Raw genomic sequence first — 16,146 nt, forward strand, 5'->3', positions numbered from 1 at the left:
CCTCCCCTCCCCTCCCCTCCTCTTCTTTTCTTCTCTTCTTCTCTCTGTCTCTCTCCCTCTCCCTCTCTCTTGGTGGTACAGTGGGAGGGGGCTGTCAAACTCAGCCTTGCACAAGCTAGACAAATATTCAACCAAGCTCCCTAGGTTTGATTGGCCACTAGGACCCTGTTACTTGGATTTCCTTAAAAGGAAACAATTAGCTAACTATAGCAAACTATTTAAAACCCACCAGACACTTACCATATACAGCTGACTGACTTTTTCTTGACACTTGACATAGGCTTCGTAGTCTGCAAAGACTTTAAATCTGTTTATGTTTTTTGTCGATGTGAGATTGGAAGAGAAACAGACAGAACACCTTCATTAACAGAGATTCCTTTAACTTTAAAGCGGGTAACATTAACCTAGACCTACTTTAACTTATCTTTTGCTTACTGGCAAGCATGCCTGGCTTACCAACAAGAATCTTCGTCATTTTGTAGTTCTCATATGCAAATATGTCAACACTTGTATGCATGTGTGAGTCGAGGATATCGGTGGAAAGAGAGAATGAACACAAGATTTGAGGCTTATTCTCAAGCCTTAACCATTTGTGCAGGATGCCCCACCCCCAAGCTTATGACCGGGAGTCAGATCATAGGTCCGTGCTAAGTTACCTGAGTGGGTTGCTGATAGTTAGGGATCCTTTTGGTCCCATCTTCCCATGTCAAATCATACCCTGTTGGAACTCACCTGTCATGATAAAATAACATGTTGATGATGTCTTTGAAGAGGTCAGGCTGATTGGGAGAAAAGAAGCCATTGTTGATTTGGTCAATGACCAACTTCAGTTCTGGGAGGGCCTCGTAATATTCTTTGGCCTCATACCTGTAGTGAAAGGGTGGGTGGGGGAGGAAGAGAAGGCCGTGTCAGTGTGCGTGATGGGCAGAACACCAGATGCCGCATTCGCTATGAAATACACACAGAAACATCAGTATTTATAGAAATCATTACAGATTTCAACATGGGTACAAATTACTTTTTAACACTAGATCCTAATCAATCCTCTCCCAGCTGATTCATTTTTTTTTTAATGAAGAAAGCATTAAGAGCAGTGGATTATGAAAGTTCTAGTCTCATCTGATAGACTATGTATGGTAAGGCTTATTTTAAAGCCGACTACGGTTTAAGCAGCATGGTATTAAGAGAACTAGCTGTTTTCTCTGAACCCACAGATGCATAAAACTTGATGCTACTGAGTGAAACTTTCTTCTAAGGCTCAGAAAGTATATTTAACGCGCCCTGAATTTCCTTTGGGTTCTATCTTGTACTCAGGTTAATAAACCCAACTATATATTAAATGGGAACAAATGTTGCTGAGACACATCTCTGTTTACCGTGCCTTCTTTGGGTCTATTCTTCAAGGCCTTAAAGCAGGGGCTCTCGGCCTTCCTGATGCTTCCTTTAATACAGTTCCTCACGGTGTGGTGACCCCCAACCACAAAGTCATTTCAATGCTACTTTGGAACTGTAATTTTGTGACAGTTGTGAATCATAATGCAAACACCTGTGTTTTCTGATGGTCTTAGGTGACCCCCGTGAAAGGGCCATTCAAACCTCAAAGGGGTGTTAACTCATAGGTTGAGAACCCCTGGCTTAAAGGAGCACCAGGTATGGTTTAATATGACAAAAACATCTATGACTAGTCATACTATGACTATTGCTTCATCTTTTGATCAAAGTAAAAAAAAAAAAAATCCCAAACACAGGAACCTGGATGGCTCACTGAGGTGCCATGGCTGGTAACTATGGGCAACTTGTCCACACATCGGCCCTAAGCATCCTTTAGTTACCCTGGCTTGCGTTAACTAAGGCTACCTGTGGCTAGGAGGTTCTGATTTCTCATGTTCTGTCTCTACATCTCCTGAGACCAGGTCTCAGTGGGGTGCCTGCCTGAGAAGTAATATCCCTTCCTGGGGTCACCTGCTCAACAAAAGGGAGTGGGTCTCTCACCCCTTCTTGTCCAAAGCAGCCACATCATCTACTCTCATGCCAAAGATGAACAGGTTCTCCTCCCCAGCTTCCTCTGCCATCTCCACATTGGCCCCATCCATAGTCCCGATGGTCAGGGCCCCGTTCAGCATGAACTTCATGTTGCCTGTCCCGGAGGCTTCCGTGCCTGCAGTGGAGATCTGCTCCGACAGGTCTGTGGCTGGAATGACTGTAAACAGGTGGTGTCAACTGATTATTCCTGCTCTCTGCCTCCCTAGCTTTATGTGAGAATTGACCTAGCTGGCCTTTTGTTGATGATGAATATGTGCATATCCTGGTACACCTACAGCGGGGTAGAAGGACAGATCTCACTTTCTCCTTGACCCAGGCAGTTACTGTGCCCATTTGGGATGTGCTAGGAACCCATTGTTTATATGGCTCTTTCTTGGTCTATAAACTGTAAAAGAATATCTACTTGCGCTGAGCTATGAACTGGACATCATTTTCTCTCCCTTTTCATCTCTCTATTTTTACTTCTGCTTTATAAACAACTGCAACTTCTATTTCTTGGCCCATAAAATTCCTGGGCCTTTCCTTAACTCCTGTTTTTGTAAGGGACTGAATTGTCTTCCCTTGTTTCTTTTACTGTCCCTGCAATTGAGGCATTTTGTGCCTGGGGCTAGACACTCATACTCTGCCCCTTCTGAAAATCAGATCTTCCTGAACCTCCAAGGCCCCCCTTCACCACAAATCAACCCTGAGTCTGCCTTGTTCCGAGAGCTTATTTGTGGATTATATTTGTAACTCATTTGTAATTTTAGGAACCTGGCTCCTTCCCCTTTATGCAGAGACATTTAAGCAGTAACCCCATGGGAATCCAAAATGCCACGAAGAGAAAGTTGACTTTTAGTTTTTTAAATCTCGGAAGTAGGTGAATACACAGTTGGCACTGGTTGTACGGTGGGGTGGCCTCTCTGCCAGCATGCCCAGTGACTAAGCAAAGGTCCCTGTGTAAAGAAAGGGATGTTGGCTTCCTGCCTGCCTGTCCCTGTGTGCGAACTCTGTGTTTGATTCTTGAATTCACATCTAAGCCTCGTGCTTTGGCAGTGTCGTGTCTGTCCTCATTTGATGTCACAACATGAACAAATGACAACCCTTCCTCCATGCAGTGACCAGAGAGCCATCATCAGCTGGTGTTTTCTTGCAAAACCTGGGCTGGCAACTGAAGACCTTCCCTCCCTCTCAGAGAGGGTCATGGCCAGGCCTCAGCATCTCCACCATCACAGGCTCTTCAGATAGAAGAACCAGGCACTTGCAAACATAATCGTGTGACACTTGGGTCACTTAGGTCACATAGGTCACTTGGGTCATTGTAGAAGCCATCTTTGTTTGCCTTCTATTGTGCTACTAGCTCCCTTCTATTTGCTTCTATTGTCCACTGCTTCATGTCTACCCCAAGTGAGCCCAGATTTTGCCCTGCCCCTCCCCTATGCTTGGCAATGAGGACACCACCTTTTTCGGCAAGAGACACTCTGTAGTTCTCCAAGAAGATGACTTTCAACTTGCTGCCGACCATGGGGTCATTGTTCACCACTTCTGCCACAGAGGTGACCAGCTTTATGATCATTTTGGCCATGTGATATCCCGGGGCAGCCTTGGGGGAGAAGAGCAATGTGTGGAGAGAAGGTTCCCAGCGATGAAGAAAGCAAGCAGCAAGAGACCAGAGCCCTTACGTCCCCATGAAATTCAGCCAACTTACTTTGCCACCAATTATGACTGTCCTTGGCACGAAGAACTTCTTAGGGTCTTTCTTGATGCCTTAAAAAGATGGGAACAGGCAGAAAGAGAGATGACTGCTGCGGAGGTGGTGGGGCCTACCTTGAGACGGATGCTTCCACCCCCCTGAGAGCGGATCCTGGGGGGCTCTGGAGAAACTCACGATTGTACATGGTGATCACATGCAGGCAGTTCAGAAGCTGCCTTTTATACTCGTGGATCCGCTTCACGTGGACATCAAACATGGAGGATGGGTTGATCTTCACCTTGTATTCCTTCTCCAGGAACTGGGAGAATTTCAGCTTATTTTCCTGTGGAGAGTGACCATGCCAGAGCTCTCCTCACTTGGATGCCTTGGGTGTCTGCTGGAGCCCAAATCCTCCACTCCAGGGTGAGGGCAGGGACCCGGGCCTGGCGGTCTCACCTGCTTCACTTTGGCTATTTCCCGGAGGAAGATGTCATCGCTCACAAAACTGTGGAGCTTCGTCAGCTGGCTCAGGTCTTTCACATAATCCTCTCCAATTTTCTATCAGTTTAAAGGAAGACGTTAACCTGAGACCTCGAGCACAGCCACCGTAGCAGTGTCTGCTGGTGTGTGGTAAGTGGCTCTCATGCCCGGCAGTTCACAAACCGCTTGTTTTGCTCACAAAAGAAGCCAGACTGTCTACATGGGAAGAACCTCAAGTATAAGAAACTTACGTATGAGGAGTGACCAAGAACCCAGGTTCTGTGATGTCTCTGAGCTTTGTCATCCTTCATGACTAGCAGGCACCCTACTCCATCTGTGGGTCACACAGATGCTGTTGGCCATGAACTGCTATGTCATTTGTGTGTCCCTTGTTCAAGTATTTCAAGGTGGGGGACAGTCAGATGGCTCAGTGGTTAGGGCACATACTGCTTTTGCAGGGTATCCAAATTTGGTTCCCAGTACCCAAATAGAGAGGCTTACAACTGACTGTAATACCAGCGTCAGGAGAGGTATACCCTATTCTGACCTTCAAGGGCACCTGCACCCATGTACTGATCCTCTTTTCGTAAACACATTAATAATAATAATAATAAAAATAAAAATAGAATGGCCCTGCTAACATCATGAGAGCCACTCACTCAGAAGCCAGCCCTGCCACAGGTAGGATCTGCCACACACCTCCATTTGTTGTCACCCTGCCCCCCCAGCACCTCCTTCTACCTCCGCTATCAAGTCAGCCAGCCCTGGGTTGCAGAGTAGGAGCCAGCGCCTCGGGGTAATCCCGTTGGTTTTATTCTGGAACTTGTCTGGTTCTAGCTCACTGAAGTCCTTGAATCTGGAGAGAGAAGAGACAAACCACTGACACTGGCTGAAGTGGGCAGAGTTCTGCTTGCTGGGCAAAGCTCAGAGTTACATTCAAGAAGCCAAGGGTAGGCTCAGAAAGATTAGATAAAGATGAAGGGAGGACCCGGCAGTAGATTCATTTGCAATTCAAAACAATGGCCCCAGATAGTCCCCTCCATCTGACTTCCTGGCTGTGACATATATATCAAGTTTTTCAGCAGAATATTTATTTATTTATTTATTGCTTGTAAATCTAGACTTGAAAGGCACAAAGAGAAGGTATTTTTGTGCTTCTTTCTTTTTTAAGAAAACAGTTCTCTCATATTTTTGGTTGTGAGCCTTGCCTTTAAGAGCTATACCCAAGATACAATTTGCAAAACACATGAAACTCAAGATGAAGGAAGACCAAAGTATGGATACTTCAATCCTTCTTAGAAGGGGGAACAAAATACCCTTGGAAGGAGTTACAGAGACAACGTTTGGAGCTAAGACGGAAGGAAGGACCATCCAGAGACTGCCCCACCAGGGGATCCCTCCCATAATCAGCCACCAAACGCAGACACTATTGTATATGCCAGCAAGATTTTGCTGACATGACCCTGATATAGCTGTCTCTTGTGAGGCTATGCCAGTGCCTGGCAAATACAGAAGTGGATGCTCACAGTCATCTATAGGATGGAACACAGGGCCCCCAATGGAGGAAGTAGAGAAAGTACCTAAGAACTGAAGGGGTCTGCAACCCTAAAGGAGGAACAGCAATATGAACTAACTAGTATCCCCTGAGCGTGTGTCTCTATCTGCATATGTAGCAGAGGATGGCCTAGTCGGCCATCACTGGGAAGAGAGGCCCTTGGTCTGGCAAAGATTATATGCCCTAGTATAGGGGAAGACCAGGGCCAGGAAGCAGGAGTGGGTGGGTTGGGGAGCAGGGCAGGGGAGAGTATAGGGGGCTTTCAGGATAGCATTTGAAATGTAAATGAAGAAAATACCCAATAAAAAGTTGTTAAAAAAAAAAGAAAGAAAGAAAACAGTTCTCTCTGTCAGACAACACTTGAAGAGTTTCCCAGGCCCTTTCATCTGGAAGCACAACCTGTTCCTAAGCAGCCTCACTGCACCCATGGACCTGGGTGAGGCTGGCAGCTCCAGCATCCACACTCACACTTGGGTCTTCACGATGTCCGAGTGGATCTTTGCTACACCGTTCACCGCGTGGCAGCCCACAATGCAGAGGTGGGCCATGTTGATCCGTTTGCCTCCTTCCTCCTCAATGAGAGACATTCTCCGCATGCGGCTGATGTCTTTAGGAAACAAGGCCACGATTCTCTAGGGGAAGGAAGACACAGATATCTTGGGGTTTTAAAGCAGCCCTCGGATGCTACGCATGCCCCCAAGCAAAATCTCTGAGGGAGTGAGAAGAAACCTCTCTGGAGAGGTAGAGCTAGCTATATGTGGAGAAGCCATCTCTCTGTTTTACACTTTCAAGGACACTGGTTTAACAGAGTCCCACCCAGACGTAAGTACTTTCAGAGACTGAAATACGCCAAGGCCTCCCTCATCTAGGAGAGGAGAACACCCTGGCCACCCTGGGCATGTTACAGCTGGATTCTCCTGAGAGGGCAGCATCTGTCACAACGACTTACGTCTAAATGCTTCTGATTGATCTCATAAATGATCTCCAAGTGTCGGGGCAGCAGCTTCTCCACCAGTTCCACCGGCCAGCGCTCCAGGGCCTCCGGGAGCACCGTGTGGTTGGTGTAAGCGAAGGTCTTCTTCGTGATCTCCCATGCCTGCAGCAGAGAGGGTCAGTGGCTGGCCCTTCAGTGCACACCACCAAAAGTCAAATGCTTCTCAGTGCCCACCGTGTGCCACAGGCATGTGCCACAGGTGTGTCTGAGTGTGCACAGTCAGGTGTACTTGATTCTGAGTCTGGGGAACACTGTTACACTGCATTTTTTTCAGGGAAAGAAAAAAGCTTTTTATAAGGCTGTCTGATAAGATACTAGATGACATTTTGATAAGCCTTCTCTGTTGTCATTTCTTGTCTTTTATTATTAACGATCAATTACTCAAAGCTGGGGAATAAAACCTTAAGTAACATTTAGCAGACACAAAATAATATTTAAAATTCTGACTCCCAGGCTGGGGACATCGCTCAGACAGTAAAGCGCTGGCTCTAAAAGCAGGAGGAGCTGAGTTTGATCCCCCACATCAAACAACAAAATCACTGGGGAGGCAGAGGCAGGATCCCTGCGCTCACTGACCAGCTACCTAGCCTATTTGATGAGCTCCAGCCTAATAAGAGACTTCATCTCAAAAAACAAGATGGATGGCCCCTGAGGAACAACACCGAAGGCTGTCCTCTATATGCAAACTTGTGCGCACACCGCCTCCCCTTCCCCCTCCCCCCACACATACATATAAAACGCTGACCCCAAAGTTACAGGGGCACACTTTTAGTTAGCTGTCTTCTGGTGCTAGATTATTTCCTTTCAAATCATTTGATAAACAAAATATGTCCAACACAGTATAATCCTTGACATAGCTGTTGGTGCCCCTGGCTATACTTGCTTGTATCTGCTTAGTTTTTAGGGTTTTAGGTTTATTTCCTGTAGAACACTAAGGATGGAGATATGTTGGCATCAGGGCAAGCTATACCTTCAACTGTGGGAATTTAGCAACAGAAACTTATTTTGAACCCAAATAAAGGAGCCTCTCAAAAGTCCTTCAACCCAGAGAGTCCGAATGGTTTAAAGACAAAGAAGCCAGGTTATCCAGACCTTGGCCCAGGGCAGTTTTTCAATGTCCACAAAAATCCTCATCAGCTCCGGAATGGCGAGTGCAGGATGTGTGTCATTCAGCTGGATGGCTACCTGGGTAGAGAAAAGACACGGCATGGAGGTGAGTGACGGCCCAGGGCCAGGCTTCCTGTCCTCACAAACATCTGGGAGGAGCACTGGGCTCCCACTTCCTGGGAAACTCTGCTTGTCTAACTTTCAGAGCACAGGGAGAGAGTGAATCTGATGGCAGTCTTCCCTGTGGACCTTACCTGTGGCCACAGTCTGAACAAGGGGCTCTCAACCTGCAGGTTATAACCCCATTGGGGCTGAACAACCCTTGTTACAGAGAATGCATATCAGATATCCTGCATATCAGATATCTTGCATATCAGATATCCTGCATATCAGATATCTTGCATATCAGATATCCTGCATATCAGATATTTACATTACTATTCACAACAACAGCAAAATTACAGTTATGAAGTAGCAACGAAGTAATTTTCTGGTTGTTGTTGGTGGGGGGGTCACCACAGCATGGGAACTGTGTTAAAAGTTGAAGGAAGCATTGGGAAGGTTGGGAACCACTGGTCTAAAAGGTTGAAGGAAGCACTGGGAAGGTTGGGAACCACTGGTCTGAACACTCACCTGATCTGGAAAAGCATCAAACACGGTTCCCACACCATCCTTGGAGCCGAACTTGGAAGCCTTGAAGCGCCGGATGACATCCTGCAGGGTGGCAGCCACCACAAAGTACTCCTGTTTCAGCCGCAGCTCCTTCCCTTCAAAGAACTGCAAGCCAAGGAACCCAAGTGAGGGAGGGTTGCAGTGGAGCTGTAACCAATACGTGAGCCGTGTCCCCTGCCTGATGTCTGCGGAGAGGTGTCACAGGGAATGAAGAAATATCAACTTTTGCTTCCCTGAAACCCTGTTCAACTGACAGCCAAGAGCTCTAGGGTGTGTGTCCAGATAAAGAAGCTGGAGAGACAGTAGTAACACTGTGTGTGTGTGTGTGTGTGAGAGAGAGAGAGAGAGAGAGAGAGAGAGAGAGAGAGAGAGAGAGAGNAGCCAAGTGCAGTGCCCTCAGAGACCAGAGGAGGGCATCAAATTCCCTGGCATTTTAGTTACAGGTGGTGTAACCTGATTGTGGGAACAGGACTCAGGCCCTCTGCAAGAGTGGTACCAGCTGTTAACTGTCGAGCCATCCCTGATGTATAGAGTAGAGACATCTCCTGATGGTGAGAAACAGGTGGGCGTGTGGAAATCCAGCCAGCTCTTGGCCTGCTAGTGGAGAAGAGCCAAGAGGAAATTCAGTTTGTCTGTCAGAGTTCTCCTACTGGGATGGAGCATGTTTAGAAACTGGCAGCACCAATTCCTTTGAAAGTAGAGGTACAGATGGAAATAAGGGTCATTTGAGAGCTGCCTATGGGACAGCTGACCTTGGGCCTCAAGAAATCCTGCAGTTGGGGCTGGAGAGATGGCTCAGTGGTTAAGAGCACCAACTGCTCTTCCAAAGGTCCTGAGTTCAAATCCCAGCAACCACATGGTGGCTCACAAACATCCATAATGAGATCTGATGCCCTCTTCTGGGGTGTCTGAAGACAGGTACAATGTACTTACGTATAATAAATACATCTTAAAAAAAAAAAAAAAAGAAATCCTGAAGTTGAGTGAGCCATTTCCTTTCCCAACTTGGACAGGAGCAGGCTTTTTATGAGATGGTAAGTCTCCAGTGAAGGGCGCAGTTAAGGCCAGGTGCCAATGATCTCATATTGAAAAATGTGTCTGGGGGTGGAGAGTGAAAGTGGACGGGTTGAATGTTGTCTTCTCCCAGCCACACTGCCAAACACAGCCAGCCTCTATTGGCTTCACCAGCATCAACTGATCATTCACAGAAACCAACCCCATCAAAATGACTTGAACTTGTCAGCAACAATAATGGCAATACAAGCAGAATCTACTCCGCATCCAGGCAAACGTCAGGATGTATATGCTCTTGAGACACACAAGGTCTCAAGAAAATTCAGCTCACAGACACCCATTCCCAGGAGGTCTGGAGGGATGTATCCTACCAGAAATAGTGAGCAAACCCAGAACTGCAAGACCCAGGAACCTAGAAACAATGACCTCAAATGGGAGGTAAGCACAAGCTCTCTGGATGATGGCAGGGACATGAATTTACACTTAGCAAACACCGGTTGAGCACAGTGAAGACTCTGATGTTCATACAGAGAGAATAGGATGGGAAACGTTTCTGTGATGGAGAAGACGAGGCTTAGGCTTGTCTTTAGAAGTGGGGGGCAAACAATGGAGGGCATAGAAAATCCTAAAGTAGTAACAACTTCGTGTTATTACTTCATGAAGTTACAGCTTCGTGAAAACAGATGGCTGCCTACCTTTCCAAACCTGTCTTTCCAAACATGTATATCTTTGATAAAAATAGAAGAGACGACAATTTCATGATTAAAATAAAATTGTCTAGGGTAATAGTAACAATGAGACTATAAAGTGGTAGAATTACATTTGTTTTTTACTTTCTTTGTTTTATATAGCTTATTTTTTTTCTAATGGTATATGTTGTTGTACAATCTACAATGAAGGTATTGTTCTAAAAATAATAAAAAGCATCATGACCCTGCTTATGATGAAATTAAGCGTCTATCAATCTAGAGAATTATTCAACGCCTAGAAATGAAATTATCTCTGTCTTTAATAGTGGGAAGATAGATGTGAGATCAATTTCTTTACAAGTTTTGGAAATTTTTACTTTGGAAATCTGGATGATCTAGTAATTCTTGGTTTGAGTCCTAAAGATGAGTGAGACTTTGTGAGGTAAGTACACAGGGTCAGAGTGGTTCCTGGCAATGTGGTGGGGCGGGGCAGGGTGGTTCATCCAGTGCCCCTGGACTCCTAATGCAGCCAAGGTCCTGGCAGAGGAGTCAGAGCACGGCGACCAATCAGAGAGCGGGTCAGGCGCTACTCAGTCCTGCACGTGACCAGAAAAGCCTTTCAGGGCCATAGGCAGAGCACATGACTCACTAGGGGCGGAGCAAGAAGAACAGCAAAATTCTTACAAGGAAGGCTGAAGTTTAGATGCTGGCTATGACCATATTTAAGAAGAAAAACTATTTTTTTAAAAAATAACGACAATGCGTGCACACACCCACAAATGTTATGGATCCTCTCTGAAAAAACAGAGCAATAACAAGATAGTATCTTGAGGGATGCTTAACCCAAAAGTCCTGCCACTGAGGGATGCTTAACCCAAAAGTCCTGCCATTTTTTTTTTTAAATCTCATGTAACTTAATACATCATGCTGATTACTACAGATGAGTATTCTCAAGTCAAGTCAGGTTTGATTCTGACAGAAGGTGGCCCTTTCCAGTTACAGAATTCAGTAGTCCCGGGGTTGGCTGGTGGACGACTGTAGACGAGCACACTCTCACTCTGACCACCGGAGGAACAACCTTATGCTCTCGGTTTAGTGACTCCTCCGAAATGCACTGTACTGGCTAGTTTTGTGTCAACTTGACACAGGCTGGAGTTACCACAGAGAAAGGAGCTTCAGTTGAGGAAATGCCTCCATGAGATCCAGCTGTAAGGCATTTTCTCAATTAGCGATCAAGGGGGAAAGGCCCTTTGTGGGTGGGACCATCTCTGGGCTGGTAGTCTTGGTTCGATAAGGGAGCAGGCTGAGCAAGCCAGGAGAAGCAAGCCAGTAAAGAACATCCCTCCATGGCCTCTGCATCAGCTCCTGCTTCCTGACCTGCTTGAGTTCCAGTCCTGACTTCCTTTGATGATGAACAGCAGTGTGGAAGTGTAAGCTGAATAAACCCTTTCCTCCCCAACTTGCTTCTTGGTCATGATGTTTGTGCAGGAATAGAAACCCTGACTAAGACATGCACTGACAGCAATGTGTCTTTCTCCAAAGGAAAAATGACATATCTTAGTAGGTTCCCAAAAATCTTCCTTCCTCCCCTCTTAGAATCCATGGCTTATCACCAAGGGAACATCCAACCTAAACTGCATTCTGATCCCCAGAGTCTTTGGTTTCTAGCATTGTTGTGAGGTGGAGTAGTAATTTGGTCACCTCTGAAATTGCTTCCAAGAAGAATCATTACATCTTCAAGAACTTGATTCTATCCATAGAAAAGTTGTGTTCCATATGTTTAAATGAACCAGGAATTTGCAGAGGTCTCTGGAAATCAAGCTCTACACATCAAGCAAACACTAAGTCCCTAAACTGTCCATTCCAGTACATCTTTGTAATCCCAGTATTTGGAGGCAAAGGCAGGAGGATCCTTGAGAGTTCAAGGTTAGCCTGGCTTACTTAGTGAGCTCCTGGTGTTCAGGGCTAGATAAGAGATCTTGTCTCATAAATAAAATCAGAGCTGGGGGCAGGCTCGTGGATGAAGCACTCACGGAGAGAATTTGGGGATCTGAGTTCGAATGCCCAGCATGCTTGGGTGTGGGAGTCCTCAGTGATTCCAGTGCTTTTACTGGAAGATGGGAAGTAGAGATGGGAGACTCCCCAGAAGGCAAAGAGTGACATTCAAGGTTATCCTCTGACCTCCACATATATGTCATGGTGTATGCATGCTTGCACATGCACAGACAGGCAGGCAGACAAATATATACACACAGCTTTTAGATTAGCATTAGGATAACAAGCTTCAGGAAAAGCTTAAGGATCCAGCTAATGGCAGAAAAGGCAGCATTAGTTCTCTAGTCTGATCTAAGGACCACCATGAGTTCCCCCAGCCTGGGGACAGAAGACCGCTAAGGTGAGCATGGGAGGAGACTAGGAAGGGAATCTTCCCAATTCTAACTCTGCCAATGAAGATTCTATCGGGACACAGAATCAGCCTTCCTTAACATTTTATCCAGCTCCTGTATCCAGCTTCTGCTTTGAAATACATCGATGGAGCTTCCCATATTGATGGAGCCAATAATCAAATCAAAGTACCACCAGTTTGATCTCATGAATTGTACAAGTTTGTTTTCCTTACTTGACGGAGGGGAAAGCTACAGGAAGGACCCAGCTTACTCTGTATTCACGTTTCATAGGTTCCTGGAGAGACTCTGGAAGTAAGGGGCCCAAGCTGGCCCTGCGTTACTCACGTTATCATTGGGGTAGAGCACTCTGGAGATATTCTCAGCCAGGTTCCGGTCCAGCACAGCCTGAATGTAGTCTCCAACATTAACTGAAAGGAATGCAGAAAAGCAATAAATAGACAAGCTGGCCATTGTTGGAGCAAGTCCCTTGATCTCAGCCAATGTCCTTCAACGCACAACTCCTACAATTTCTAAAAATCAAAGGGTTACAATAAATTTTAAACCTCTTCCCAGGAGAGTTCAATGCTAGACTAAAGTATGGCTTTAAAAAATGTCACCCCTAACCACAAAGTGCAGCAGGTAGGAGAGTTGGCCCTGAGGTCATGAGAGTGGGAAAGCCAGCTCCAACTCTCACTGTGGCACTTGGGAGAGTGGGGACTGTGGAGCTGGCCCTTGTGATGAAGGCGAGGGTAAGTTGGTCCCAAGGGCATCAGAGCAGGAGAGCTGAGCCTGCCCCTTGCTGACTGCAGCATTGGGTGAGCTAGCTGGGGCGGTGATGCAGAGTTTGCCCTGGTGGCCTGGGTGAAGGAGAGCTGGTGGGATGACCAAATCAGCTGCCACCCAGGCCCAGATCCAGTGCTTTGGGTTGGCGCACCCCAGCATCTACCCCATCTATGATCAGCTGGAGCATGTGAAAGGATGGGTCCTACAGATCCAAAGCTGCAGGATCTCTATGACCCAGGACAACAACAGGATATCTGACAGGAGTCCCATGAGAACCCAGTATCGATAGTGTAATAGACCAATGACTCACTGCACTGAGCATTTGCAAGTAAAGATGTGTGGACAAAAGGGTACACTGTGGGACACACTGGACCACACTGCAGCTTTCACAATGAGACGTTTTAAAAATGCTATCTTGTTTTATTTCTTTTGAGGGGGAGGTTGCAAGTGTGGAGGATGGATATGAAGGGACAGGGAGATTGGGGGACATGATGTGATATTCATAAAGAATCAATAAAAGGTTTTAAAAAAAACTTTAAAAAATATGTTCCATACCAACAAAAACTAACAGTTTAGCAAGGCATGGTGGAATTTGTCTTTAATCTCAGCACCCAGGAAGTAGAGACAAGCCAATCTCTGTGTGTTCAAGGCCAGCCTTGTATACATAGTGAGTTCCAGACTGGCTAAGGCTACACAGTGACACTTTGTCTCAAAAAACAACAACAAACAAACAAAAATAAACAAAAAGCCTTCTCACTTACTGAAGATCAAAGATCAGAAACTCAAGGCTCTTCTCTTAAGCTCAATTTGTCTCTAACCAGCCATTAAGATGCAACACACACAAAGAGAGCAGAGAGCAGGTTGTACATACAGTCTTGAAGGTTAAAGTCATTTGGTGCTCGAGCCGACCAGAGGCGCATAGTGTTCACAGTGTTGTTCATATATCCAGGCACGGGGGTGTCGTAAGGCAGAGCCAGGACCACCTGTGGGGTTAAACACCAGCAGATACAGTTTCTCAAGGATGATGACGGAAACTGAGGTCATACGGGAGTCTCTGGGCTGCTGATCTCTCATAGCATTTCTAGGTTGAATTCCTATGTGCTTCTTGCTCTGAAGGAGGGACAGGAAGGGACCACGGTGGTGTTAGTGGTGGGGGAGGGGTTAAGTTAATAAACTATGGTGTAGAAGGAAAGTGATGCACATGAACGTGACCCCCCTGAAGGCAGCAGCCACGATCTGTGTAGAGCATCCGACGATCTGATGTTGAATAGGCTAAGATCCAACAGAACAGCAAAGTGATGGAGGTCCATCCCGCACAGACCGCATTTAAGATGTGCTGTGCTAGCTTTCTTGATGTTGCAGAGCGCTATTTCAGTGACTCCTATAGTGATCTGCTATGTCAGGTGATAATTAGCTGACCTGGGATCAAGATGCTAGCCTTTGAAAGTCTAGCCCCATCTTTGTGACATATTTCAGACAAAAGGACAGGCACTTGACCTGCTTCACGGGACATTTAAAATTCACATGAAAAAACGACCCATTTCCATTCCTTGCCTCGTTAGCCCAAGGTTCATGGGGAGGAGGAGTGACAGGAGGACTGTGTGGGAGGAGGAGTGACAGGAGGACTGTGTGGGAAGATGTGATGCTTCGCTTGGTCCAGCCCACTCACTGGGACACCATGAAACAAAGCACCCTGACTTCAGTATCTTTCACAAGGAAGTAAAGGTCTTTGCAGATCTTTATACATATTTTCAAGCATTTTGTCACCAACCAGGAGATGACATTTATAGATTAGGAATGACTCCTGGTTTAAACAAGACTTGTCCTTCCACTCCCCCCATCATTACAGAGGCAGTCCAAGGACCTTCCAGCTTGGCTCTCCTTTCAGAGACTACAGAGAGAACATGTCCCCTCACACCTCACCGCAAGGCTGTGTATCATCTCTGGGATGCTCCAACATGTTCAGAACACTACAGCATTTCCAAAAGGTATGCTTTATCTCTCAGCGTGACTACTTGCTCAGAGCAGTGCTGTAGCCCATGTCGGAGAACCCTTCCTTGTCCCTCTTCTTCATAGGCGGCACCTCTGTGCCATGAAGCTGACCCTCTTCTTCCTGCTGCTCCCCTTCTTCATCTTCCCTAGGTTTGCTCTGACACATCACTAGTACAGCTAAGTCTCTCTGGTGTTCTCTTCCCTATGGATCTGAATTACATAATAGCAAACAGCTCCACTTCTTGGAAGCCATTCCTTGCATGCTCAGAGCGTGTCTGACCTCATGATCTACAAATGTGGGGCTGATCCAGGCGATGGCTCCCTCATCCCTAAAGTCCTGCAGGGTTTTGTCTAGCTCATGGATGCCATCTCTGACCCTCAACCTTGGGCCTCTAGAAATAGAAACAAGTGCTTTCTAACCAGCTTTCTGGATTCTCCATGAAAGCAGAAACATAAGAACCCAGGGGAGCTTTGTAAAACCAAACTGGCTCCGCAGTGGGCCCCATCACGCGAACAGAACACTTCTGGTGTTGATTGTGTAAGCTGGATAATTTTGGGTAGGTCAGGAGCTAATGAAATTGCAGGCACCATGCTCTATACCACATACTAATTTAACACCAATACACGTGCAATTTCTTTCTTTCCTTCCTTTCTTCCTTTCTTCCTTTCTTTCTTTCTTTCTTTCTTTCTTTCTTTCTTTCTTTCTTTCTTTCTTTCTTTCTTTCTTTCTCTCTCTCTCTCTCTCTCTCTCTCTCTCT

At 46.2% G+C, this 16,146-nt stretch overlaps 1 protein-coding gene across 1 annotated transcript in view; it reads right to left on the bottom strand.

The window, feature by feature from the left end:
- Positions 1-16,146, bottom strand: part of Pygl (glycogen phosphorylase L) — a 37,387-nt gene that overhangs the window by 2,717 nt on the left and 18,524 nt on the right. Inside the window, exons 6-19 of the mRNA XM_021179683.2 lie at positions 14,268-14,379; positions 12,959-13,041; positions 8,485-8,628; positions 7,837-7,929; positions 6,700-6,846; positions 6,219-6,382; positions 4,937-5,051; positions 4,172-4,273; positions 3,911-4,058; positions 3,731-3,789; positions 3,484-3,625; positions 1,993-2,200; positions 733-867; positions 241-307 (exon numbers count right to left, since the gene is read on the bottom strand). Of these exons, the coding sequence (XP_021035342.1) occupies positions 241-307; positions 733-867; positions 1,993-2,200; positions 3,484-3,625; positions 3,731-3,789; positions 3,911-4,058; positions 4,172-4,273; positions 4,937-5,051; positions 6,219-6,382; positions 6,700-6,846; positions 7,837-7,929; positions 8,485-8,628; positions 12,959-13,041; positions 14,268-14,379 (1,719 nt within the window). The remainder of the gene's footprint in view (positions 1-240; positions 308-732; positions 868-1,992; positions 2,201-3,483; positions 3,626-3,730; positions 3,790-3,910; positions 4,059-4,171; positions 4,274-4,936; positions 5,052-6,218; positions 6,383-6,699; positions 6,847-7,836; positions 7,930-8,484; positions 8,629-12,958; positions 13,042-14,267; positions 14,380-16,146) is intronic.

Source organism: Mus caroli, chromosome 12 (genome assembly GCF_900094665.2).
Source record: "Mus caroli chromosome 12, CAROLI_EIJ_v1.1, whole genome shotgun sequence".
NCBI classification, from domain to species: Eukaryota; Metazoa; Chordata; class Mammalia; order Rodentia; family Muridae; genus Mus; species Mus caroli.